Genomic DNA, 25,932 nt, shown 5'->3' with positions numbered 1-25,932 from the left:
CTAAGTCCTAAGCGCGTGCCCGCCTAACGGTCGTCGTTCCACGGGCTTCGCTTTACCTTTTTGTTTCCTCTCGGCCACCGTCCTTTTCTCCTCCCTACGACTAAGGTTTATTTACAATTTTATGGGCGGGTGCGTGGTTTCCCAAAGATGGCGCCGGAAGAAGTCTGCCAGCGGAGCTCGCGGACCCCAGGGGCAATTACCCCTGCCCCCCATCTCTCCTCTCCCTAGCCCCCGCAGTTTAAAGAATGAGGCTGAAGCACTGGAGTGAAAACTGTATTTACACATACACGCAGTTATACAAGGCTAAAACAGGCAGGAAGTGAGTAGCGGAGATGCTGGTCAGGGGGGGCCGCAGCGATGGCCTGCAGCGAGGCCCAGGATGTTCGCCTGCAAGACAGAAGGGAAGGGAGAGAGCAACGCTGGAGCTCGGGCTAGGGCACCGGCCAGGGAGAGAAGGGGCAAAGCGGACCTCACCTTCAGAAAAGATTCCACCTGTTTCCCGGAAAGGCCCTCCACGCGTTCCAGGTCCTCCACCTGGCAGGGCAGCAACGATGGGAAGGGGTCTGTCCCCTCCCGTAAACAACGACTAAACCCCAGGGCTGCCCTCCCTGACCCCTTACCTGGCTGAAGGGGCCGTGGAGCTCCCGCCAGCCCACGATGAGTTGTGCCTTCTTCTGGCCAATGCGCTGCAGGCTGCGCAGATCTCGGGCTGAGCCCTCATTCAGCAAGTCCAAGATTTTTTGGCGCCCGTGGGCCAGCAATTCCGGGCTGATCTGCAGCTCCCAGCAGTCCTCAGCCTTCTCCTCCGGCTGCTCTGAGGCATCCAGGGACTCCAGCTATGAGACGGGGAGGCGCGTGACAGAAATGGCAGAGATTGCTGTCCAGCTCATTGCAGCAATGCACTTTGGACTCCTTTGCCAAGACTATGAACCTGGCAACAGCTAGTCCCACGTCTCAGCCTCTTTCCCTCCTATCAAGTATCTTGTCCCCAAACCCTTTAGTTATTCTCTGGGCTAATTCTCATTTTACCCAATTTGTGATAGAGTGGTAATAGTTGTTAAGGATATTAAAAAGAGCTAATGAATGTAAAGAACATAGTAAGCCTATGAATCTGGTTCCTCATCTCTGGAAAGAGAACAAGCTCTTTCCTCTGGGGAAAACACAGGTGCTCAATGAAACCCAACCCCCACCACTCATCTCAGTTTTTGGGTGATTGTTGCAGTGCTATTTCATTTCTTGAGTGCTTAGGTCATGTTTTCTAGTGGGCTTAGGCCCAGGCTACACACTGTTAAATAGCTACTGACTGATGGCGATAGCCATAGGAAGAAGGGAAAGTAACAAATGATAGACACCTACTCTGTGCTAAAGACCTCCATTGCAGTGGATTTCATCCTAAATACCCCATGAGGCACCACTGCCACATACAGAGAATGAGTTGTAGAAAGCTGGTGTTAACCAGGTCTTGTAACTAAAAGGCCAGTGGTCTTCCCAGTAGACACCCTACCCTTTACTTCTCTCCTAGGCTCTGGGTGTAGCCCAAGTTCCAGCTACTCTCACCTTCCTCTTCCGGCCTCTCTTCTTCAGGATATGGATCTCAGCATTTGGGGATGCAGCCTGCTCCTGAACTGAAAGCAAGAATTAGGGAACTGGAGTTGGGGCAGAGGCCACTTTCACCATTCCTGGAGCCATTTGGTTCTCCCATTTTCGATTCCCCAGCTCCCTTCCACTCTGAGCAACCTCTTTTATTGTTTCCACACATCATTTCCTATACCTGCATAAGAGACTCCTCACCCCTCTCCAGAGTTGGCTATAGTGGGAGGATGTGACAAGTTTGTTGAGATGCCCCTAACCTCCTTTCTAGGGATCCCAGTCATCTGAGCCCCCGGAGCCATACTTACTCAGTTGTAGGGGCATCACCACAGCCTTTTTCAGGGGCTTAGCCACTGTGACCGTGCGGCGGGCAAGGGGTCGGAGCATTGCAGGAGAGCAGTTTTCCTTCTCCTTTGGATCTGCAGCCTCTTGGGCCAGTACCTTGGCCTCCAGTTCCTTTTGCTTCATTTTAAGCCTCTATTGGAAAGGACCAGAGAGAGATGTGCTCCAGACCCAGCTTCAGGGTAGCCTGAAGGGCAGTGCGGTAGGAGGATAAATGTGCCAGGGCTGGGGACAATGGGAGAAGCTACCAGGAGAAGTTGAGGACCCAATATAACTTAGGGCATTCTAATGATCAGGACTGCCCAGATATGGAACAAACCACTTTGGAAAACGTTGAAGGGAAGGATTGAATGTGATTTAATGTGAGCAGGGTTTTATGAAGTGGTGATGTCTAACATTTGTTCTTCTACTTGGAATTTTTTTTCTCTCTTACTTCCTCACATCTAATCTCATCTTTCAAAATTCAGCCATGCTAAGGGCATTCCAGCAGAAGCTGGAAGACTGAGTGGGCATTGGGTTAAAACTGATTATAGTCTAGCCTTTGCATGTTCTTCTGAACCTGAAAATTCTAGGATTACTTCTCAAGGGCAGTAGAACTCCCCATCCCCATGCTTCCCAACACTCACCTCAATCTCCAAGTCCTTCTCCTCCACTGTCTTCATGAGCACCATCCGCTCTCGCCTTGGGGTGCTCAGCAGAGGGGTTCCCTGGCTCCCCTGGGAGCCCAGCAAGCGGTCCAAACTCAGGAGGCGCTCCAGCATGGCTGGGTCCATGCTGCTTAGCTTCTGCAGAGGGCTGAGCAGATAGAAGCAGTTACTTCCCACCTACCTCCTCATCACTTCCTCCAGGAGCAGGATTTCCCTCCTCATGTTTAAAATGGTTTATCCTGTGTTTCCAGAATCCTGCTAATTTGCTGGGCAAACCTGAGCAAGTCACCCACTATTTTGAGTGCAGTGTCTTCAGTTACATGGGGATTGAGCACCATCTGCCTTAGTAACTTCTTAGATATGCTAGGGGATCATATCAGAACAAGCATTTAATGAACATTTGCATGCCAGGTATTAGGATCTACACATTACACCTGCCCTGGAGGCAATCACTGTCCTGACAAGGGAAATAAGAGATTATGATAAGGAGACATCAGGGGCTGAGTGCCTCTCCATTTGAAGGAGTAGCCAGGGAAAGCTTCACAGAAGAGGTTATTTGCAGAGGGCTTTTTAAGTCACTGAAAATCTCAAGTGGCCTGTATCCTGTGGGCAAGAGGGAAGGCCTATTCCAAGCAGAATCCTGACAATTGGAGCTGAGTTTTAGCACATGGCAAGACCTAACATTTGTTCCTTCTGCCTGGGTTTCTTTTCTCTCACCTCCACACATCAGATCTTAATTATCTTTCAAAGTAAGTTTGATGCCACATTTCCCATGATGCCCAGCTGTGTGTCTTCCTTACTACACTGTAAGCTAGCTCCTCCAGAGTAGGGCTGACCTGGTTTTTTGGGTCCAAGTACCTGGGAAAAGCAGCATCAGAAAATAGGTGGATGAAGGCTGGAAATAATTTCTTCCTTCTTGGCTCTAATGGAACACACAGCAACTTCTTCCTTACTGCACTATGTATTATCCAGAGGCACTCTTTTATTTCCTCTGCTGAATAGTGAGCCCCCTAAGGTCAGGGGCTCATTAGGTCTGATGTGCCTCATCTCTTCCCCACAAGGCCTGTCTGGCAGAAAGCTTGCCTGTTCACACATATTACAGTTGTACAATGTACAGCTACATCTCAGTTTATGCACATAAGAGAAGGGACTGCCAGCAGCTGGCTTGGGAAAGATGGGTTTGGGAGATAGAGTCACGAGCGAGCAAGCACCTTTTTTGCATGTGGCTTCCCTTCCCAACTACACATGCCCCTGGGACACCCCAGGACCCCTCTGTTCAGTAGTCTTAGGAACTATACAGTTTGGAAAAACTTTTCCTGGTCTGAGGTAGAAACATGGGAGAGTTAGAACTGCAACTGATTCCTGGGAGTCAGGGACAGTCACATGGCCACACAGGGAAAGTGAGACCACTGACCAGAGGAGGCCTAAGGGTTAATGTGGACTAGGCCCCTATTAGAGCAGGGGAGGGAGGCCACACAAAAATGGGACTTAGGGAGGCTTTGTTTGGACTGAGGGTAGAAACAGGGCAAAGTTGGGACAGCAGCCAGCTCCTTGGAGTCATGGACAGGCTGGACACAGACTGAGGGGTCTCAGTGAGACCTTCCTTTCCTTTGTCTCCTTAGCTTTGCTCTTATCCTCTGGACCTGATAGATCTAATCAGATTACTCCTTAAACCAGAAGTAAAAGTGTTGGTTCTTGAAACAGCTGCCCCCAGAAGAGGTTTTGCTGATCTCCTAAAAGGGCTGGAAAATGGAAAGGGTGGGGGAGCTAGGAGCCTGAGGAGGAGGTCCGCCATAGGACCCAGGAACAGAACTTGACGGTAAAGAACTAAACTTAGCACTTCCGTGAATTCAATAGAGTAGGATTTCAGGTAAACTCAACGGAAGAGGAGCAAGTTCACAACTGCCATGTTAAACCCACTGAATGTAATCCAGTCAAAACAGGGAGGGGAATACACCCAAGGGCCCACCACTTTCTGCTCACCTGAGTTTCTGGGAGGCAGATGTGGGAGTTGCTGGGGACTCAGAGCTCCCAAGCTCTTCCTCCCTAGATCCTCGGGCCCTCTTCGCCTCTGATGGGCCCAGCAATTCTCTCTGAGACAACTTGACAGGTGCCAAGACTAGGGCAAGATGGGGATGTCAGCCTCTGTTCTGATGTTTGGTGGCCTCTGCAAATTTCCCATTCATCCAGACCCAGCCTTACCATCCCTGCCTACCCTGGTCCTTACCGTGAGGCTGCAGGCTCTCATTGGTAAAAGGCCGGTTGATCACCTCCTTGGACCGGGCAGCAAAGTTGAGTGCAGTGACTGTGTCCAGGTAGAAGCGTCTCTCAGGGGCAATGTTGGCAATGAGAATGCTGTGTGCTGAGCCCCCCAGGGAGTCCTGAGGAAGAGGGATTGGGCGGGGTGGGTAGTGCAAAAGCCCAGCCTCCCCATTTCTTGACTGCTGTCCCTAACACCCCAGCAGGCCCAAGAACTGCCTCCTCCAGCCCACTCTTCCCTAAGATGGGGGTCTGGACCTGCAGTAGGCGAGTGAGCTTGCTGTCCCGGTAAGGCACACGAGGGAGGCCCTGGTTTAGCGCGTCCACCACCTTGCCCAGCACAAAGAGGGAGGTGTTGATGGCTCCACTCTCCTTCAGCCGCAGGCCTTTGTTGCCTGTGCGCCGGTTGTCTTCTGAGCCAGCCAAGTCAATCAGATAGAGTTTCCCCTCCCGCTGGCGAAATGGGGCGAAACGTTCCCGCTGATCCACCTGGGGTGAAAGCAAGGATCCCAGGCTTAGCTCAGGCTCTAGAAGCTTGCAGGTTCTCACTCCCATCAGTAGACCTCACCTTGACCAGGAGCACGGCATGACTGCGGGAGGAGCGCTGGTTGAGCCGGGTGGCTCCCACAGTTCGATTTCGACTGGCTGGCAGGAAGTGCCGCTCAAAATCAGCAAAGCTAGTGATGGGCTTCTGCATGAGGCCTGGAATCAGGATGTTTCCCCGACAGTCTTCTCGGATCACCAGGTCTCCTGATGCAGGATCCAAGAGATCTAGTACCTGTTTGGGCAGTGAGAGGTAGGGCCAATTGCCCAGACACAGGCTTCATATTTCCTGGAACTAGTCTTTTTCTCTGCTGAATTCTCAGGGTTAGTACCATCTGCTGTCCCAGCCTCTATTTTTCCAGGTCTCACCTTCCCTCCTTACTAGAGCAAAGCCCCATATTCCAAATGGGGTCTGACTTTGACCCTTTGTCTCTTCCCTCCCCAACCAGAGTAGGGTCTCACCTTTTCCTGGTAAATCTCTAAGTAGGACATAGTGACTGAGAGGGACCATGGCCGGCCCTCAGCACCCTCCTCCCTCGTGAGCTGCAAGAGGTCCATGAGGGCCCGGGGAATTACCCCAGGCTGTTCTGGGCTACCCAGCATTGTGTGTGTCTTCCCTGGGGAAAGAGTGGAGAAAGGTGTGAGATTCTCCTCCCTGCTCCCTAGCCCTTTCTGATCCAGAGTTGCCCGCCTCTGCCTCTCTCACCTGCCCCTGTGGGACCATAAGCAAGCACGCTGGCATTCTGCCCCTCCAGCAAGTGCCTTAGGATGGGCTGCACTGAACCCGCATATATGTCCTGCTGGGAGCTCCTCTCCCCATAAAAAGCATCAAACCTGCAGGCAGGAAGAAAGGAGGGAATTAGTGGGGGGAGGGGGGCCCCTGTTCTCAACCAGCCTAAGAGAACAGTCCTGGCCATAGATTTTTTTACTGCACAAAGATCTTACAATGTATCCACTGAATACTGGCTTTGTCTCTGTCTCTGTATGTGCTAGGGATACAAAGATGAACTGAATGTCCCTGCTTTTGGGAGTTTTGCAAGCTGGTGGAATAAATACCCATATTGTGCCATGATTCAGGAAACAAAGATGAGAACACACTAGCAGGTAAATGATTCTGCTTGAGGGAAAGGGAGGATTTAGGGCAGGCTGATATAATGCATGTAGAGGGCTCGGCTCAGAGCATGTTATGTGTTAGGTGAGGAAAGAAAGAGGAAAAGAAACTCTAGGTATCAAGAATAACACAAAGCACGTAGATAAGACATGGTGTGAAAGGACCAGATTTGCTTCACAACCCTTTTCACCTCATAGCACATAAAGAAAGTAGTATTTTTATACCATAATTGGGTAGATAGAGAACACTGCACTCTGGTGGAGAAGCTGAAGCTTAGGCCACAGTAGGGGGGTTAGTGTAGATGGAATATAGCATGTGTTGGGGGGATGAGGCTGGAAAGAAACAGAAGCCAAATAGTCAAGAATCTATAACAGGGGTCAGCAAACTTCTTCTGTAAAGGGTCAGACAGTAAATATTTTAGGCTTTGTGGGCCATATGGTTCCTGTTGCATACTCAACTCTGCCATTATAGTGAGAAGGCAGCCATGGACAATATGTAAATAAATGAATATGGCTGTGTCACAATAAAACTTTGTCTACATAATAGACTGCCAGTCAGATTTGACTACCTCCTGGCCTAGAAGGACAGGCTAAAGAGTTTGGACTTTGAATCACCCCCATCAGCCTCCCCTGTGTATCTCTGTTGCTCCTCCCTGCTTTGGTGCCCATCTCCCTCAACAGATGGGTTCAGCCTCCAGTCTCTTCCCACAGTATCCTACATGGAGGGCACCCATGAGAACTTTCTGAATGAACTGAAGGTGGTGGGGACCAAACGCTGTGCTAGGAGGGAGCACAGATCCTGGGAAGGCAGGTCTGAGAACCCACCTGGGCAAGTAATCATGGAAACAGGCCAGGGAGGGGAAGATGATGGAGGAAGAAGGGATGGGAAGAGGAAACTGAACCCTACTGGTATTTGAGGGTCTCCTGGTGGTTCCTCCAGTTGGCAATCTCTAGAGAGCAGCTATCCAGACCACGAACACAGGGAGCATCATTTGCTTCTGTAGTTCCGTCCACAAATGGCCGCAGTCGCACAGCCACTCTTACTCGAGCGGGAGGTGGGCGCCGGCCAGCCCCTACCTTGCTTAGCCGACAGCGACCAGCTCCTGGAGGAGAGAAGGTTAAATTTTAGGCATGAAGTATGGTAGTAGCACAGAGGAAGTAGGGCCCAGATTTGCTGAGAAGGGTAGAGGCCCTGGAGGGAGAGGTACTTGATTGAGCTGAGCTCTGAAGGATGAGTAGGAGCTTATCAGACATTCTAGGGAGAAGGAGCCACGTGTGCAAAGGTACAGAGGTATGGATATGTGTGTGTTCTATTAGGGAGGGTGAGCAGAGAAGGGCAGGTTGGCAAAGACAGATGAATGAAATACATGATCGCAGGCAAAGTCCAGTGGAGGTCAGAAGAGAGAAATCAAATACAGGTTGGAGACTGCAAGTCATATTGTGTACTTAGACACCATTAACATTTATTAAGCCCTGACTGCATGCCAGACACACTATAGTCTTCATGGTGTCCCTGGGAGGTAGACTTCATTAGTCCCATTTACCAATGAAATAGTTCACAGATGCAGCAGCTCTTCTGAGCACCTCAGTATTTTATACCTGGGACCAGGGGCTATTATTCTGTTTTGCATCATAAGTGACATTTTGCCATTATGCTCTTCAAGGGAGGAATGCACAGAGCCTACAATAAATAAAACAGAAAAGCCCAAAATCTTAGTATATCTAGGAACTCCCATATCCCTGACATACAGACAGGATCCCAGGGAGGTGGCCTGGAGGCTCAGGCCCTGGGGTCCCTTCGGGAGGGCCAGGGGCCGCAGCTCACTTTGGTGAAGCTCTTTCTGCTACCGCAAGCCCCTCCAAGCGCAGCCCCAGTTCCTTCCCAGCACTGTAAGTAGGATCAGTGGGCTGGAGCAGGCTTCTCAGACTACAGAGTGTACATAAATAACCTAGTGAATCTTACTAAAATACAGATTAGGCTTCAGTCCCTGGGATGGTACATGAGATCCTACATTTCTGACACTGTTGGTCCTGGTTTGAATTGTAAAGGTGTAGTAGAACACATCTCTTGTGGCCTTGTCTGAAGATGAAAAGAGTTGACATTTGCCCCCACCCAACAACAAATTGCCTGACTTCCCTATACCTCTATTTCTTACCTAGAGTTTATAATACATACTTACCAGTATACACACACACACACAACTGTTAATAGTGATTTTAATGGGGGATTATATGGGTTTATTTTCTGTGTTAACCAGTTCTATAATAATTGCATTAAAAAAATTGATTATAAATTACTTTAATAATCAGAAAACATAATAAAGATAAAATTTTAAAAAGCCTCTAATTTTAGTGAGGATTAAATGAGTTGACCAAATCTTATCAAGAGTGTACTACTGTATTTTATGTTGGAGGACAACATCTGTATTAACAGCAGAATAAAAAGCTAGCTCTTTGCCTCCAATAATCTGCTTTTAATGAGGATGCCATATTGCCTCCCTATTATGTACCAACTAGGAAAGCTCCTAGCAGATTGGACTCCATCACGCTGGTGGTAGTGGCTAGATGTTGGGAGCCATGAGCTTCATAGAAGGCAAGAGGCTGGTATATGTGGTCCACATAGAAACAGCAAGAGATGGACAAACCAATTACCCTGGAAAGAATCTTCCACTGAAGTAAGGCCTGTCCCTAAGCAAATGGCTTCTTAAAAATGGAGCCTCTGTACCTTCATCTGTTAAATGGGCACACCATTTCTCATTTTATGGTTTATAAAGCACTTGGACATCTAGTTCTCATGGTACTCCTGAGAGAGTAAGCAAGCAAATGCATGTACACAGATGAGAGAATTGATGCACAAAGATGTTCACTGACTTGTCAAAAATGTGAGGGAGCCTCTCCCTATTTATCCATCCCAGGTTTGTGTGTGTGTGAGAGGGAAAGAGACCAGGGAAAGATGGCAGATATAAACATACTTAAGGAAGCTCAGTGATAAAAAAAAAAAAAAAAAAAGGGGGGGGGGGGAAGGGGAAACCTGTGGTGAGAGAGAAAAGAGTGTAGATTCTGATCAGACTGAGCTAGATTTAAATTGCAACTAACACTAGTAGTAGCTTGTGATCTTGGGTAAGTGACTTAACATCCATGTGCCTCAGTTTCCTTATCTTTAAATTGGAGTGGGAAGGGGTGGGCCTTGGAGAGCCTTTTACAGATTAAGAGAAATGACAGGTAAGATGCCAACACATAGTAGGTAGGTTCCTGATTCAAGGTAAGATGGCCTGGGTTCAAATCCCAACTCTGCCATTATCATTAACTAAACAAGCTGGAAAAATTATTTTCCATTCCTCAATTGCCTCAATTTCCTCACCTGTAAAATGGAGGTAAATAAAAATACCTATTCATTAGGCTGGTAGGGGAGTAAATAAGGTAATCTGTGTAAAAGTCAGAGACAAGTTCTGTGTGATCTCAAGAAAGTTACTTTACCTCTCCAAGCCCCAGTTTCTTTTGGTAAAAATAATAACAGTATCTACCTTCATTAAGACTGATGAGGATTCAAAGAAATAATGTGCATACAATGTTTGGCACAGTGGCTGATGGAAAGTGCTCAGTAAATGTTAGCTAGTATTATAAATGACCATGCCTATTCTCTTGCTACTCACTCCCCAGCCCCTGCAACTCACTTTTGTCCCCATCATTCAGCAGGGTCACCAGTGGGCACGGTCAGTCCCCATCCTGCTTGGCTTCCCAGCAGTATTCAACACTCCTGGTCTGCTATCCTTTGGGAAACACACTTTTCCCTTAGTTTCCATGCTCTCCACTCTTGGTTGTTCTACCCACTCTTTTCACTTTTTCTCAGTTTCTGCCAGTCTAGTGTTTTTCCTAGGCTCCTACTCTCTTCTCTCTAGACCAGAGTTTCTCAGTCTCGGCTATTGATATTTTGGACTGGGTAATTCCTTGTTGTAGGAGGCTCTTCTGTGCATCGCAGGATGTTTAGCATATCCCTGGTCTGTATCCACTAGATGCCAGTAGTGTCCCACCAAACTGTAACAACCAAAAATGTCTCCAGACATCATGAAATGTGCCCTGGGGGGCAAAATCACCCGGTCGTTGAGAAGTGTTGCTCTGATTCATTTCCTGGGCATGGGTCACCTGCTCTCTTGGCGTCAATGACCATCTTAAAGGTGATGACGCCTAATCAACACCACCACACCAGAGTTCTCTCCCTAACTGCAGATCCACATTCCCAGCTGCCACTCTTGATATATTCTCTTAGATGGTTCTCTGTTACCTCAAAGACTCTACCTGTTCTAAACTGAACCCTTTCCCATCTCTCTCCAAACTTATCCTCTTTCTATGCTCTTTAATGTAAATGAATGGCACCAACCCCCAAAATGGGAGTCTTTAACTCCACCTTCATTCATACTCACGTCCTACATTAATCATTAACACCTGTCAGTTATACCTTCTTAAATGAGTCCTCTTCTCTCCATCCCCACTGACCAAGGTCACCATGACTTCACCTGAACTACTGCAACTGCTTTCCCACTGGTCTCCCTGTCTCCAGTCTCACTCCCACTTCCCTCCTGGCACTGTAAGCTCTCGGGCACAGTGAATTTTTTTCAGTTCCTACAACACACCATATTCCCTAACACCTTTGGGCCTTTGCACATGCTATTCTCTCTCCCTGAAATATTTTCTTCATAAACCTCCACCCCTAGTCTCCAAGTGATTGAGATAAATACTTAGATCTTATTTCCTCTGAGAAATGGTCCCCATTAGACATTCCTGCTCCCACTAAAACTGTTAGGTGTGCCCATGGCACTAGCTCTTTCATCCAAGCACTCATCACACTCCACTATCATTGTGTGTTTGTTTGTTTTCTCCATCTGACTGTAAATGCCATGAGAACAAGTCTTACCCTGCTCACTTTTTTATCCCCAATGCCTGGCACATAGTAGGTGCTCAGGGAGTATTTGCTGAACAATTAAGATTGGTGAATGAAGGAATGGAAGACTTTGTCTTATTTATTTAAATGGTTCTCATCAAAAAAGTGGCTCACTGTCATTCCTGTCCCTGAACTCACAGTCCAGGGGAGGATGGAGGAGAGAGACACACACACAACTGCTGCCAGTACAAGAGTCCATCATTTTATCATAAAAGCAACGGTGAAGTTAGGAAGGCTTAGCATTTTTTTCTTCTAATTTATCTCTCTCCCACAATTCTCAAATTTCATTCAACTTAACTCTTCTCTCTTATTGATAAGGAAATTGAGCCACAGAGAGCATCTTTGGCTTCTCTTTGCATCAGAAAGAAGAAAATATTTGGTGGTTGTTTCTTCACCAGGGTCTGGCAAACTCCTATGCAACCTTTGAAACCCAACTCAAATATCACTCCCTTAAGGAAGTCCTCCCAGAATCACCATGGGTTTACTTCTAATTCTACACTTCCTGCAGCAGCTTACACATACTCTCATTGTGTAAATTATACTTCTTTATGTGACTGGCTCCCGATACAGTAATTTCCTCTAGGGCAGGGGCATATTCATTCAAGCATTTTTGTGATATCTGCTATGTGCCAGACACAGTGAGTCTTGGAGGGGTGAGGGGAGGTTGTGCCTAGGCAGCAGGAATAGCTTAATGGTTATGAGCAGAGGTTCTAGAATCAAACTGCCTGAGTACAAATTCAGGCCCAGTTATTTACTAGCTGTGTTAACTTCGGCAAGCTATTTTCCCCCCCATCTTTGCCTCAGTTTCTACTCTGTAAAACAGGGACAATAATAGTGATCATCTCATAGCAATTGTGTGATTAGACGACTCATCACCATACAGTGCTTACAACTGTACCTGGCACATAGTAAGTGTTCCAAATGTGTTAGTCTCCTAAATATCTGTTTCCCCACAGAGCCCGAAAAACAATAAAGAACTCAAATAATCACTGCGATACCCATCACAAATGTCGGCCGGAATCCATCGCGTAGAGAGAAGAGTCCCTTGTAAACAAATGCTCTGGGTACAAGATTCTGAGTGTCCCAACAGCCCTCCAACCCTAAAACAGCATTCACCTCCCTGACTAGAGGGAGAGGAAACAATAGTCCCTTTATTTCCCTTTTCTGTGGTCTCAGTGCATCTTCGACTGTCAACTCGCGCCAAGCCGCAGGCCCCTCTCAACCTCAGCCGGCCCTCCCGCATCTCTCCGGGATTCTCCCGCACCCAAACGCCTCCTCATACACAGAACCCTTCCCCCAAAACACGCATCCGGCTGCCTTCTTTTTATCCTTACGGTTGGAGTGCCGGCCACTTTTCACTCGCTTTCTCAGGTACTCTCCCGAGATGGGGCCACTGTCCCCATTTTACAGATGAAGAAACTGAAGCTCAGAAAGAAAAAGTGCGCCGGACTCAAACTAAGGGCTTGTGCCGGGCCGGGTTCCCATCCGGGTCCACTGACCCAAGCGCGGCCGCAGGGAAGAGAAGGAAAGAGCTAGGCTGGCTGACTAGCTCGCGATCGCCCCGATGTCACCTCCCGCGCCCTCCGCGCCATTCCGGCTGGCAACCCTCAGAGCCCCGACGAGACTCCCACGCATCACCCCGCACGGCTCCAGCCTTCGGCTCCCCGCCCCGCCCAGGCCGGGCTCCGTACCGGAGGCCGCCGCCGCCATGTCGCGTCGCCTCAGCTGCGCCCGGGGCCCGGCGTCCATCCCACTCTCTTTCGGCCCGCCTCTCCCATTCGAATTTCCCGAGGCCCCGCCCCTCCCCCGACACCCACCAATCGCGGCTACTCATCCCCGGAAGACCCTCTTGTGGCTGGAAGCTATTCCGCCCTCTAGGGGCTCGCCCCTGGGTCCTCCAGGAAAAGGCGTCCCCCTGCGGAAGACGCGTGCGCGCTCTTTGGCCGCCCAGCGGTTGACGCCGGGCGTCGCGCTGTGGTGGAAAGCGAGCGCGTGTCGAGGACGACGGTGGCCGTTAGGGGGAGCTGCTGAGCGCCGCCCGGGCCGGAGCTCCCTATACCTTACGGCTTACCGGCTTCGAGGCGTGGAGTTGCCTGAAGGCAGACGTTTTGCCCGATTTCCCCCCTTAAATAGCTACGAATTTTGGTACGAAACAAGCAGATAGAAGGCTCTTTATTCTTTAATAAAAAAGGTACCGGAGCTGGGTCCAATTTTAAGTAGTTTAGTGGCTGGAGCGGTGATTAGATGAATAAGGAAGATGTCTGGAAACCGGATTATTCTAAGTGACTGTCATCTTCGCCTCCGACAGTTTTCTTCCTGCAGAAGTTGCTTCGCGCGTCTGTAGGGCAGCCGTTGATTTATGGGCTGCAGGACTTGACTTCAGAGCGGTCGACGATGCTTTGACATCGGGTCAGGTCTCTGGATCCGGACCACACTGGCTGCATTGTCGAGAGCCGCGTGGCACTCACCTGTTGCTGAGCCCAAGGCCACTGCGTGTGGTGGAGAGGCCGGGCGGCATATGTGATCCCTTAATGTTGCTTGTCTGAGCCGAGGAGACCGGCTAGGAAGTTCCGTACTTTAAAGGTCAGCACTCAGCACGTGGGGCTGAGCCTTTGAAGGCGCTCTGGTTCTCTTGCCTCCTCAACTTCTCCCTGGTTTTGTGTCCTATGGATTCAACGGCCTGTTTTATAGTACTCGATCCCTTTCAGAAGCTTAACCAGGGATGATCTCCTCTTTGAGCTCCTGGTAGGGCCTCAGGTCAGACATTATATTCCAGCCTATTAAAGAAACAAAACAAAACAAAAACCAACCAGCCAGTGGTTCTCAAACGCTTTGGTCTTGGGACCCCTTTATACTCTTAAAACTTGAGAGTCCCCAAAGTTCTTTTGCTTTTGGGAAATATATCTCTATTTAGCAAAGTCAAAATTAAAATAAGTTTTTAAAATATTAATGCACTTAAATACTACAGTAACAAATCCAAGCAGACTGAAAGTACATTAGTCGTTGCCAGAGGATGAGGGGAGGGGAGAATTGGGACTTAACTGCAAATAGCTACAGAATTTCTTTTTGGGTGATGGAAATGTTCTGGAGTTAGACAGTGATGATTGCACAATGTGAATATACTAAAAACCACTGACTGAAGTACACACTTCAAAAAATGATAAATTTTATATTATGTAAATTATTTATCCCAGCAACAAAAAAAAAACCCATAAAAAATTAGAGGGGGAATGGAGGTGGCTCAAAAGTTTAGGCGCTGCCCATGTGGGAAGCCCTGGGTTCAGTTTCTGGACCCTCCTAAAAAGAAAAGGTGCAAACAACAAGGGGAGAATAAATAAATAAAAATAAATCTTAAAAAAGAAATTGGAGCGGATGTGGCTGTAGCAGTTGAGCTCCCACCTCCCACATGGGAGGTCCTGGGTTCAGTTTCTGGTACCTCCTGAAAAAAGAAAAACAAGCAAAACAAATGGACAAATCAACTCAGGGAAGCCGATATCGCTCAGTGGTTGAGTACCAGCTTTCCATATATGAAGTCCCAGGTTCAATCCCTGGTCCTGGGTATCTCAAAAGAAAAAAAAATTAGAATACAAAACTAATACATGTAACATAAATCACCTTTTTACTAAAAAAAAAAAAAAAAAAAATCCAAAGCAAAAATTTAATGAGAAGGATGCCATTGCTTTACATTTTTACATTCAAGTCTGGCTGAAGAAAAAATAGCGGAATTCTCTTATCTGCTTCTGCATTCAATTTCAATATCATACACTCATCATATAATTTCTTGAAAGCTCCACCATATACTCTTGAAAAAAATGCAAAGATAAATTAAAGGCAAAGGCATTTTAGTTTATTATGAAAATATTTTTGACCTTGAAGTCAATAGTTTTGACCTCCTGAAAGCATCTCAGAGACCTTTAGAAGTCCCTGAGACACACTTGGAGAACTGCTGACTTAGGCAGTAGGGCACTTGGTCTTCCCTGCCCCTAAGAAAAAGCTGTTGAGGTTTTCATATTTGTCGCCATTCTCCAGAAATGTAGGAAGATAACTAGTTAGAAGACAGCCAGAAAAAAATGGAGAGAAAGTAAGTCAGAGTCAGGACATCTAAGCTTATATTCAAGACTTTGATGCTAGGCCACTGAGGGCAGAAATTTGGTTTCTTATGCCTTCTTTTCCTGATGTTAAAAGGGAATAATAGTCAACTCTACCTCCTAGGGTTTTAAGGATTAACTAAGATGATTAGATTTACAATTTATTGTTTGTTTGCACTGTGCCAGCCACTGTTCTAGGTAGTGGGGACACTGTGGCGAATAATAAGACAGACGTGGTCCATTTTCCTGAAGTTTATTTTTTGTGGGAAGGTGCACCTGGGATAGGTGATGGGGACAGGCAATAAACAAAGAATTAGATGGCATCTACCTTGGGGAAATTAGGCTGGTTAAATACCAGATATACAAAGAGAAAGAAAAAGTATATCTCTTCCAAGCTAGACTCTTAAGAAGCAAAAGAAAACAGAAGAGACGAGAACACATAGCATTTATGCCATACAAAAGAGAATAGGGGGTGATGTAGATGACTGTCCTTCAAGCCTGAAAAGATTAAATGAAGGTCCTCTTAGCAAGAGGCATGGCAGCAGTAATGGGGGAGAGAAGGTACCTGGGGACTGGATATAAGAGGATCAGACCAGACCTGGGAGGCCAGGTGGAGAAGAGGAGTCCTCAGAGAGATGATAGAACATCACTGAGTCAGGAAGCTGTGCCAGTCTGCCCCCATATGGACACTCTTTTTCCTTCACGTAAAGTTGCATAAAAGCCACATGGGGGTACTACCAACAGGGTCTCAGCTGAGAAAGTCCAGAGACTCCTGGTCCAGAGACAGTTCCTGGCAGAAGGTCCTTGCCTGAAAGCATTAAGATCTGCTTTGGTGGCTGCCCTGTATGGGTGAATTGATGTTGTACCTTTTGACCACAAAAAATTTTAGAACCATATTACTCCAAAAAGAAAAACTCCATACCCCATAGCATGCCTTCCCCAGCCCTACATAACCATTTAATCCAATTTTATCTTTAAAAATTGATTTATATTACATTTTATATAAATGGAATCATTTACTATGTTACGTAATATATTAATATTTAGTTCATAGTAACACATTCATACAGTATTTGTTCTGTTGTGTCTGGCTTGCTTCACTCAACATGATGTCCTCCAGGTTCATCCATGTTGTCATATGCTTTATGACTTCATTTCTTCTTAAAGCTGCATAATATTCCATCATATGAATACACTACAATTTGTTTATCGATTCATCAGTTGATGGACACCTGAGTTGTCTCCAACTTTTGGAAATTGTGAATAACATCACTATGAACATCAGTGTACACATCTGTTTGTGTCACTGTTCTCAGTTCTTCTGGGTGTATACCCAGTAGTGATATTGCAGGTTCACATGGCAAATCTATATTCAACTTCTTTAGGACTTGCCAAACAGTCCTCCACAGTGGCTGTACCATTCTGCATTCCCACCAACTGTGAATAAGTGTTCCTATCTCTCTGCATCCTCTCCAAAACATGTAGTTCTCTGTCTTTTTAATAGTGGCCATTCTGATAGGTGTGAAATGAGATCTCACTGTAGTTTTGATTTGCATTTTCCTAATCAGTAGTGATGTTGAACATTTTTTTGTGTGTTTTTTTCTTTGCCTTTGTATTTCTTCTTTGGACAAATGTCTGTTCAAGTCTTTTGCCCATTTTTAAATTGGGTTCTTTGTCTTTTCATTGTTGAGTTGTAACATCTCTATATATTATGAATATTAAACTCTCAACAGATATGTGATTTCCAAATATTTTCTCCCATTGAGAGAGCTGCCTTTTTACGCTTTTGACAAAGTCCTTTGAGGTGCCAAAGTGTTTAATTATGAGGAGGTCCCATTTATCTACTTTTTCTTGTGTTTTTTGTGCTATGGGTGTAAGGTTCAAGAAATCACCACCTACCACAAGGTCTTGAAAATATTTCCCTATATTTTCTTCTAGTTTTATGGTCCTGGCCTTTATATGTAGGTCTTTGATCATTTTCAGTTGATTTTTATGTAAGGAGTGAGACAGGGGTTCTCTTTCATTCTTTTGATTACAGATATCCAGCTCTCCCAACACCATTTGTTGAAGAGACTGTTTTGTCCCATTAACATGGACTTGATAGGTTTGTCAGAAACCAGTTGGGGGAAGCAGATTTGGCTCAACTGATAGAGGACCAGCCTACCACATAGGAGGTCCAGGATTCAAACCCTGGCCTGTGTGGTGAGCTGGCTCATGCGCAGGGCTGATGTGTGCAAGGAGTGCCCTGCCACACAGGGGTGTCCCCCATGTAGGGGAGCCCCACATGCATGGAATGCACCCCTCAAGGAGAGCCACCCTGCACAAAACAAAGCGCAGCCTGTGGTGCCGCACACATGGAGAGCTGACACAGCAAGATGATGCAGCAAAAAGAGACACAGATTCCCAGTGCTGCTAACAACAATGCAGGTAGACACAGAAGAACACACAGTGAATGGACACAGAGCGCAGACAACGGCGGGGGAGAGAGAAATGAAAACAAAAACCAGTTGGCCATGGAGGTGAGCATTTATTTCTGGACTTCCAATTCTATTCTCTTGATTGATATGTCTATCTTTATGCCAGTACCATGCTGTTTTGACCACTGTAGCTTTGTAATATGATTCAAGGTCAGGCAGTGAAATTCCTCCCATGGTGTTCTTCTTTTTCAGAATACTTTTGGCTATACGGGTGCACTTTCCCTTCCAGTAAATTTGGTAATTGCCTTTTCTATTTCTGTAAAGTGGGCTGTTGCAATTTTGATTGGTATTGCATTGAATCTATAAATCCGTTTCTTTATGATATTTAGTCTTTCAATCCATGAATGCAGAATATCTTTCCGTTTGTTTTGTTTAGGTATTCATTGAATTCTTTTAGCATTGTTTTGTAGTTTTCTGAGTATAGATCCTATACTATTTTGGTTAAATTGATTCCTAGATATTTGAATCTTTTTTTTGCTATTGTACATGGAATTTTCCTGTTTTCCTCCTCAGATTGCTTAATACTATTGTACAGAAACTTTACTGATTTTTGCTTTTTGATCTTGTATCCTGCCACTTTGCTGAACTCATTTATTAGCTCAAATAGGTTTGTTGTAGACATTTCAGAATTTTCTAAATACAGGATCATGTCATCCATACAGTGAGAGTGTTACTTCCTCTTTTCCTATTTGGATGCCTTTAATTTTTTTTTCTTGGCTAATTATTGCTCTACTTAGAAATTCTAGTACAATCTTGAATAACAATGGTGAAAGTGAGTATATTAGTCAGCCCAAGGGGTGCTGATACAAAATACCAGAAATTGGTTGGTTTTTATAAAGGGTGTTTATTTGGAGTAGGAGTTTACAGTTACCAGGTTATAAAGCATAAGTTAGTTCCCTCACCAAAGTCTATTTCCATGTGTTAGAGCAAGAGGGCTGCCGACATCTGTGAGGGTTCAGGCTTCCTGGGTTCCTCTGGGCTCAGCTCCTCTGTTTTCTCCACAAGGTCAGCTGTAGACTAGCAGGTGAATGGCTCTGTTTCTCTCCCTGGGGTTTCTGCCATGTCTAAGGAACTGTCTCTATTCCTCTGTGTTCTTCTCCTGGCTCAGGTCCTCTCTTCCCAGGGATTGCTTCTCTTTCCTCTGCATGCTAACTTCCTAGGGCTCCAGCTTAAGACTTCAGCATCAAACTCCAACATCAGAAAACCCTCAATTCTGTCCTTTGCCATGCCTTTTATCTGTGCCCTAATGACATGGCCCAATCAAAGCCCTAATCATAACTCAATCGTGTCCAGGTACAGACCAGATAATAAACATAATCCAATATCTATTTTTGGAATTCATAACCATATCAAACTGCTGCAGTGGGCATCCTAATCTTGTTCCCGATCTTAATGGAAAAGCTTTCAACCTTTCCCCATGGAGTATGATGTTGGCTATGAGTTTTTCATATATGCCTTTTATCATATTGAGAACTTTTCCTTCTACTGCTATCTGTCTAGTTGTTTTTATCCAGAAAGTGTGCTGGATTTTGTCAAATGCCATTTCTGCATTGATCGAGATGATTATGCGGTTGTTCCTTCAATTTGTTAATGTGGTGTATTACATTAATTGATTTTTTAAACGTTGAATCAGCCTTGCATACCAGGAATAAATTCCACTTGATCATGATGGATAAATATTTTGTTATGCTGTTGGGTTAGATTTGCAAGTATTTTGTTGAGAATTTTTGTACCTCTGTTCATTAGAAAGATTGGTCTATAATTTTCTTTCCTTGTGTCTGAATCTGACTCTGGTGTTATGGTGATGTTGGCTTCATAAAACATTTTGGGTAATTTTCCCGTCTGTTCAATTTTTTTAAAAGAGTTTAAACAGGATTGGTGTTAATTCTCCTTGAAATACTTGGTAGAATTCACCTGTGGAGTCACCTGGTCCTGGACTTTGCTTTGTTGGAGATTTTTGATGACTGATTCAGTCTCTTGAAATGTGATTGGTTTGTTAAGTTCTTGTATTTCTTGTAGCGTCAGTGTAGGTTGTTTGTGTATTTCTAGGAATTTGTCCATTTCATGTATGTTGTGTAGTTTGTTGGCATACAGTTTCTCATTATATCCTCTAATGATGCCTTTTATTTCTATGGGTCAGTTGTAACTCCCCTCATTTCATTCTTTATTTTATTTACAACCTTTTTCTTTGTTAGTCTAGCCTAGGGGTTTGTTAATTTTATTGATCTTCTCAAAAAACCAGCTTTTGGTTTTGTTGATTTTCTCTTTTTTTTGTTGTTCTCAATTTCATTTCTTTCTGCTCTAATCTTTATTATTTCATTCCTTCTGCTTGCTTTGGGATTGGTTTGCTGTTCTTTTTCTAATTTCTCCAGTTTTTCAGTTAGGTCTTTGATTTAGCTCTTTCTTCTTTTTAAAATATGGACATTTGGGGCTATGACCTTCCCTCTCAAGACTGCCTTTGGTGTATCCCATAGGTTTTTTTGTTTTGTTTGTTTGTTTTTTAGTTAGGCCAATAAAAAAGAATTTATTTGGAAAATGGGAGAAAGAACTGAACTGAGAAATGGAAGAGAAAGATGGAAATACACACCAAGATTTGGTGTGGGCTCCTATAGGCAGAGAGAGCCTGTATCCCATAAATTTTGATAAGTTGTGTTCTCATTTTCATTTGTCTCGATATATTTATGGATTTCACTTGCAGTTTCTTCTTTGACCCTCTGATTATTTAGGTGTGTATTGTTTAGCCTCCAACACATTTGTGAATTTACCTCTTTCCTTTATGTTACTGATTTCCAGTTTTATTCCATTATGATCTGAGAAGGTGCTTTGTATAATTTCAGCCTTTATACATACATAAATACATACATATAAATACATGTATATATATTTTATGAGGTACCCAGGGCCAGAGATTGAACTCGGGACCTCGTATGTGGGAAGCCAGCACTCAGCCACTGAGCCACATTGTCTTCCCTGAGTTGGTTTTATCATTTGTTTTGCTTGTTGTTTGTTTTTTGTTTTTTTAGAAGGCACAGGAACTGAACCCAGGACCTCCCATGTGGGAGGCAGGTGCTCAATCGCTCGAGCCACATCCTTTCCCCATTTTTTATATTTTTTGAGAGCTGCATTGTGACCTAACATGTGGTCTATATAGGAGAAAGATCCATGGACCCTTGAGAAGAATATATAACCTGCTGAGTTTGGGTGCAATGTTCTGAATATATCTGTTAGGTCTAACTCTTTAAAAAGTATCATATTGTTCAAGTTCTCTATATCCTTGTTGACTGTCTGTCTAGTTCTATCTAATGATGTAAGTGGTGTGTTGAAGTCTCCAACTATTATTGTAGGGATATCTATTTTTCCCTTTAGTTTTTCCAGAATTTGCCTCATGTATTTTGGGGCACCCAGGTTAAGTGCATAGATATTTATGACATATTTTCTGGTGAAGTGTCCCTTTTATTAATATATAATGGCCTTCTATATCTCTTATAACTTTTTTGCATTTAAATTCTGTTCTGTCCAATATTAGTGTAGCTACCCCTGCCCTTTTTTGGTTCCTATTTGCATGGAGTATCTTTTCCCAACCTTTCACTTTCAGCTGATTTGTATCCCTGGGTCTAAGGTAGGTCTCTTATAAGTAGCATATGGATGACTCATGTTTTTTATCCATTCTGTCAGCCTATATCTTTTTTTTTTTTTAAGATTTATTTTATTTCTTCTCTCCCCTTTCCCCCCATTGTCTGCTCTCTGCGTCCATTTGCTGTGTGTTCTTCTACATCACTTGCATTATCCGGTGGCACTGGGAAACTGTGCCTCTTTTTTGTTGCGTCATCTTGCTGCATCAGCTCTCCGTGCGTGTGGCACCACTCCTGGATGGGCTGTGCTTTTTTCATGCAGGGTGGCTCTCCTTATGGGGTGCACTCCTTGCATGTGGGGCATCCCTGTGTGGGGGCACCTTTGCATAGCACAGCACTCCTTGTGCGTGGCAGCACTGCGCGTGGGCCAGCTCACCACACGGGTCAGGAGGCCCTGGGGATCAAACCCTGGACTCTCCATATGGTAGACGGATGCTCTATCAGTTGAGCCATGTCTGCTTCCCAAGACTGTATCTTTTGATTGGAGTGTTTAGTCCATTTACATTCAATATTACTTTAAATGCATTATTTACTTCCACTATTTTATTCTTTGGTTTTAATATTTCATATCTTATTTTCATGTGTCTTTTCACTCTTTTAGTTACCCATTCTGCTATTTTTTCTTCTATACTCTCCTCCAAGCCACTCTCTCCTATCTTTTTCTTTTAGGCTCTAAGGCTTCCTTTAATATTTCCTGCAAAGTTTGGTTCTTTTTTATGAACTCTCTTAGTTTTCATTTGTTTGTGAATATTTTATACTCATCTTCATGTTTAAAGGACAATTTTGCTGGATAAAGAATTCTCAGCTGGTAGTTCTTCTCTTTCAGTATCCTAATACCACTGTCTTCTTGCCTCGATGGTTTCTGATGAGAAATCTGTACTAAGTCTTACTGGGGGTCCATTGTATGTGATGGTTTGCTTCTCCCTTGCTGCTCTCAGCATTTTCTCTTTATTTTTGATGTTTGATCTTTGACATTCTGAATAGTGTCTTTTTATTTTTGTCTTTTTTAAAGATTTATTTATTTCATTTCATTTATTTATTATACCCCCCCCCCCCATTGTTTGCACTTGCTGCCTGTCGTCAGCTCTCCGCAGCAGTGCGGGCTATCAGCTCTCTGTGGCCGTGCAGGCCAGCTTGCCTTCACCAGGAAGCCCCGGAAATTGAACCTGGGGTCTCCCATATGGTAGATGTGAGGCCAATCATCTGAGCCACATCTGCCTCCCATATGTGTCTTTAAAAGAAAAATATTTTGAAAGATTTATTTATTTATTTTCCCCCTTCCCCTCCTTCCACTCTGCTGTTTTTGCTGTGTTGTCTTTTTTAAAAAGATTTATTTATTTTTATTTATTTCTTTCCCTGTCCCCCCGCCCCCCGCTGTTGTCTGCTTTCTGCGTATTCTTCTGTGTCTGCTTGCATTTTTTTCAGCAGCACTGGGAATCTGTGTCTCTTTTTGCTGTGTCATCCTGCTGTGTCAGCTTTTCGTGTGTGTGGCCCCACTCCTGGGCAGGCTGTGCTTTTCTCACACAGGGTAGCTCTCCTTACAGAGTGTACTCCTTGCACATGGGGGTCTTCTATGCAGGTGACAACCCTGGATGGCACGGCACTCCTTGCACACATCAGCACTGCTTGTGGGCCAGCTTGCCTCATGGGTCAGGAGGCCTGGGTTTGAACCCTGGACCTCCCATATGGTAGGCGGATGCTCTATCAGTTAAGCCAAATCTGCTTCCCTGTCTGTGTTGTCTTCTCTTCTTATTTTCTCTCCTCTAGGATTTACCGGGATTTGATCCTGGAGACCTCTGATGGGGAGAGAGTTTCCCTGTCAATTGCACCACCTCAGTTCCTGATTTCTGCTGCACTGCACCTTGACTCTACCCTTGTCTCTCTTTTGATGCATCATCATCATCTTGCTGCATGACTCACTTGCGCGAGACACTGGCTTACTGTGTGGGCACTTGCGCGGCACTGGCTTCCCATATGGGCATACTTTCTCGTCTTCTTTTTCACCAGGAGGTCCCAGGGATCCTCCCATATGGTAGGCAGAAGCTCTGTCACTTGAACCACATCTAATTTCCTAAAAAAATTTTTTTAGATACCAAGGGCAGGGGATTGAACCCCGGACCTCATATTTGGGAAGCTGGTGTCAACCACTGAAGCACATTGGCTCCCCTGAGTTGGTTTTTTCATTTGTTTTGCTTTTTTTTCAGGAGGTACTGGGAACTAAACCTGGGACCTCTCATGTGGGAAGCAGGTGCTTAACGGCTTGAGCCACATTCACTCCTAGTACGCGTCTTGGAGTGGGTCTATTTGCATTTATTCTGATCGGGGTACTTCTTGGACATGTAAGTTCATTTCTTTCCTGAGAGTTCAGAAATTTCCAGCTGTTATTTCCTCAAATACTCTTTCTGCCCCCCCCCTTTTTTTTTAAGATTTATTTTTATTTATTTAATTCCCCTCCCCTCCCCCGGTTGTCTGTTTTCTGTCTTTTTTTTTTTTTTGCTGCATCTTGTTTCTTTGTCCGCTTCTGTTGTCGTCAGCGGCACGGGAAGTGTGGGCGGCGCCATTCCTCGGCAGGCTGCTCCCTCCTTCATGCTGGGCAGCTCTCCTTATGGGTGCACTCCTTGCACGTGGGGCTCCCCTACGCAGGGGACACCCCTGTGTAGCACGGCACTCCTTGCATGCATCAGCACTGCTCATGGGCCAGCTCCACACGGGTCAAGGAGGCCTGGGGCTTGAACCGTGGACCTCCCATGTGGTAGACGGATGCCCTAACCACTGGGCCAAAGTCGTTTCCCTCTGCCCCTTTTCATTTCTCTTCTCCTTCTGGAACTCCCATAACACATATGATGTTGTGTTTCAGGTAGTCATTCAACTCCTGAGCCCCTGCTCAGTTTTTTCCACTCTTTTCTCTCTTCAATTTCAGCTGTTTTGTCTTTGATATCTCTTATTCTTTCTTCTATCATTTCAATTTGCTGTTGTATGCCTCTAATGTGTGTTTTTTGTTTTTTGTTTTTAATTTCCCAACAACCTGAATGAGCTTGGTAGAGAACTCTTCCTCATTCAGGCCTCTAGCTGAGAATGTGTCTTTTTTTTTTAAGATTGATTGATTGATTGATTGATTGATTGATTGATTTATCTATCTCTCTCCCCTTCCCCCCACCCCAGTTGTCTGTTCTCTGTGTCTGTTTGCTGCATCTTCTTTGTGCACTCCTGTTGTTGTCAGTGGCATGGGAATCTGTGTTTCTTTTTGTTGCTTCATCTTTCTGCGTCATCTCTCCGTGTGTGCGGCGCCATTCATGGGCAGGCTGCACTTTCTTTTGTGCTGGGCGGCTCTCCTTATGGGGTGCACTCCTTGTGTGTGGGACTCCCCTATGCGGGGGACACCCCTGCGTGGCACGGCACTCCTTGCACGCATTAGCACTGCACATGGGCCATCTCCACACGGGTCAAGGAGGCCCGGGGTTTGAACTGCGGACCTCCCATGTGGCAGACGGACGCCCTAACCACTGGGCCAAGTCCGCTTCCCCTCTAACGTGTTTTTGATCTCACTTATTGTGTCTTTCATTCTCATGAGCTCTGTTACTTTTCTAGTCAGCTTTCCAATTCTTCTTTGTGCTTGCTCAATGTCTTTTTTTTTTAAGATTTATTTATTTCCCCCCTCCCTTCCCCCACCCTTCTGTTTTTGCTGTCTGCATCCATTCTCTGTGTGATTTTCTGTATTTCTCTTTTTGTCTTCTCTTCTCATTTTTTTCTCCTCTAGGATTCACCAGGATTTGATCCTGGGGACTCTGATGTGGAGAGAGTTTCCCTGTCAGCTGTGCCACCTCAGTTCCTGGTTTCTGCTGCACTTCTCCTTGACTCTACCCTTCATCCCTCTTTTGTTCTTCATTCTCTTGCTGTGTTACTCACTTGCACAGGTACTGGCTCACCATGCGGGCACTCTCAGCTTGCTGCATGGGCACTCGGCTCACCACACAGGCACTGGCTCACCATGTGGGCACTCGGCTTGCCATGTGGGCACTTGGCTTACCACGCAGGTACTGGCTCGCCTCACAGGCACACTTTCTCTTCTTTTTCACCAGGAGGCCGTAGGGATTGAACTGGGCTCCTCCCAATCACTTGAGCCATATCCACTTCCCTCAATGTTTTCTTGATTTTGTTTATCTCTTTAGCCATTTTTGTCTTTTCATTTTGTTTTGTTTTTTAGCCATATTGTCTTTCAACTCATTAATTTGATTTTGGAAATTTGTGTGCATCAGGTTAATTAGTTAATTAGTTCTTTCAAATCCTGCATCTCTTCTGGGGCTT

General features: G+C 45.3%; 1 protein-coding gene across 2 annotated transcripts; it reads right to left on the bottom strand.

The window, feature by feature from the left end:
* Positions 1-257: 257 nt before the first annotated feature.
* On the bottom strand, positions 258-13,206 carry KIF22 (kinesin family member 22). Of its 2 annotated transcripts, XM_004479352.5 has the most exons (14): positions 13,122-13,204; positions 7,399-7,594; positions 6,088-6,215; positions 5,844-5,998; positions 5,407-5,616; positions 5,097-5,327; positions 4,807-4,960; positions 4,563-4,698; positions 2,559-2,727; positions 1,899-2,067; positions 1,558-1,625; positions 621-836; positions 475-534; positions 258-387 (listed from the first exon to the last, which is right to left on the bottom strand). In XM_004479352.5, exons 1-14 carry the CDS (start codon positions 13,177-13,179, stop codon positions 340-342), a joined length of 1,998 nt encoding a protein of 665 aa, XP_004479409.1. In that variant the 5' UTR covers positions 13,180-13,204; the 3' UTR covers positions 258-339. The 2 variants fall into 2 exon arrangements, with proteins under 2 accessions (XP_004479409.1, XP_058142057.1); XM_058286074.2 differs by lacking the exon at positions 475-534 and having other exon boundaries at positions 13,122-13,206.
* Positions 13,207-25,932: the final 12,726 nt, after the last annotated feature.

The sequence above is a fragment of the Dasypus novemcinctus genome, chromosome 23, assembly GCF_030445035.2.
Source record: "Dasypus novemcinctus isolate mDasNov1 chromosome 23, mDasNov1.1.hap2, whole genome shotgun sequence".
Taxonomy (NCBI): domain Eukaryota; kingdom Metazoa; phylum Chordata; class Mammalia; order Cingulata; family Dasypodidae; genus Dasypus; species Dasypus novemcinctus.
The sequence above is the reverse complement of the archived record's forward strand: the minus strand, read 5'-3'. Positions and strand labels throughout refer to the sequence as shown.

Coding starts and splice junctions, on each gene's coding strand:
- KIF22 (XM_004479352.5), bottom strand. CDS start 13,179: ATGGACGCCGGGCCCCGGGCGCAGCTGAGGCGACGCGACATGGCGGCG. Junction 7,595..13,121: donor CATGGCGGCGGCGGCCTCCG/GTACGGAGCCCG, acceptor TCTCTCCTCCAG/GAGCTGGTCGCTGTCGGCTA. Junction 837..1,557: donor AGAGAGGCCGGAAGAGGAAG/GTGAGAGTAGCT, acceptor CCCGTCTCATAG/CTGGAGTCCCTGGATGCCTC.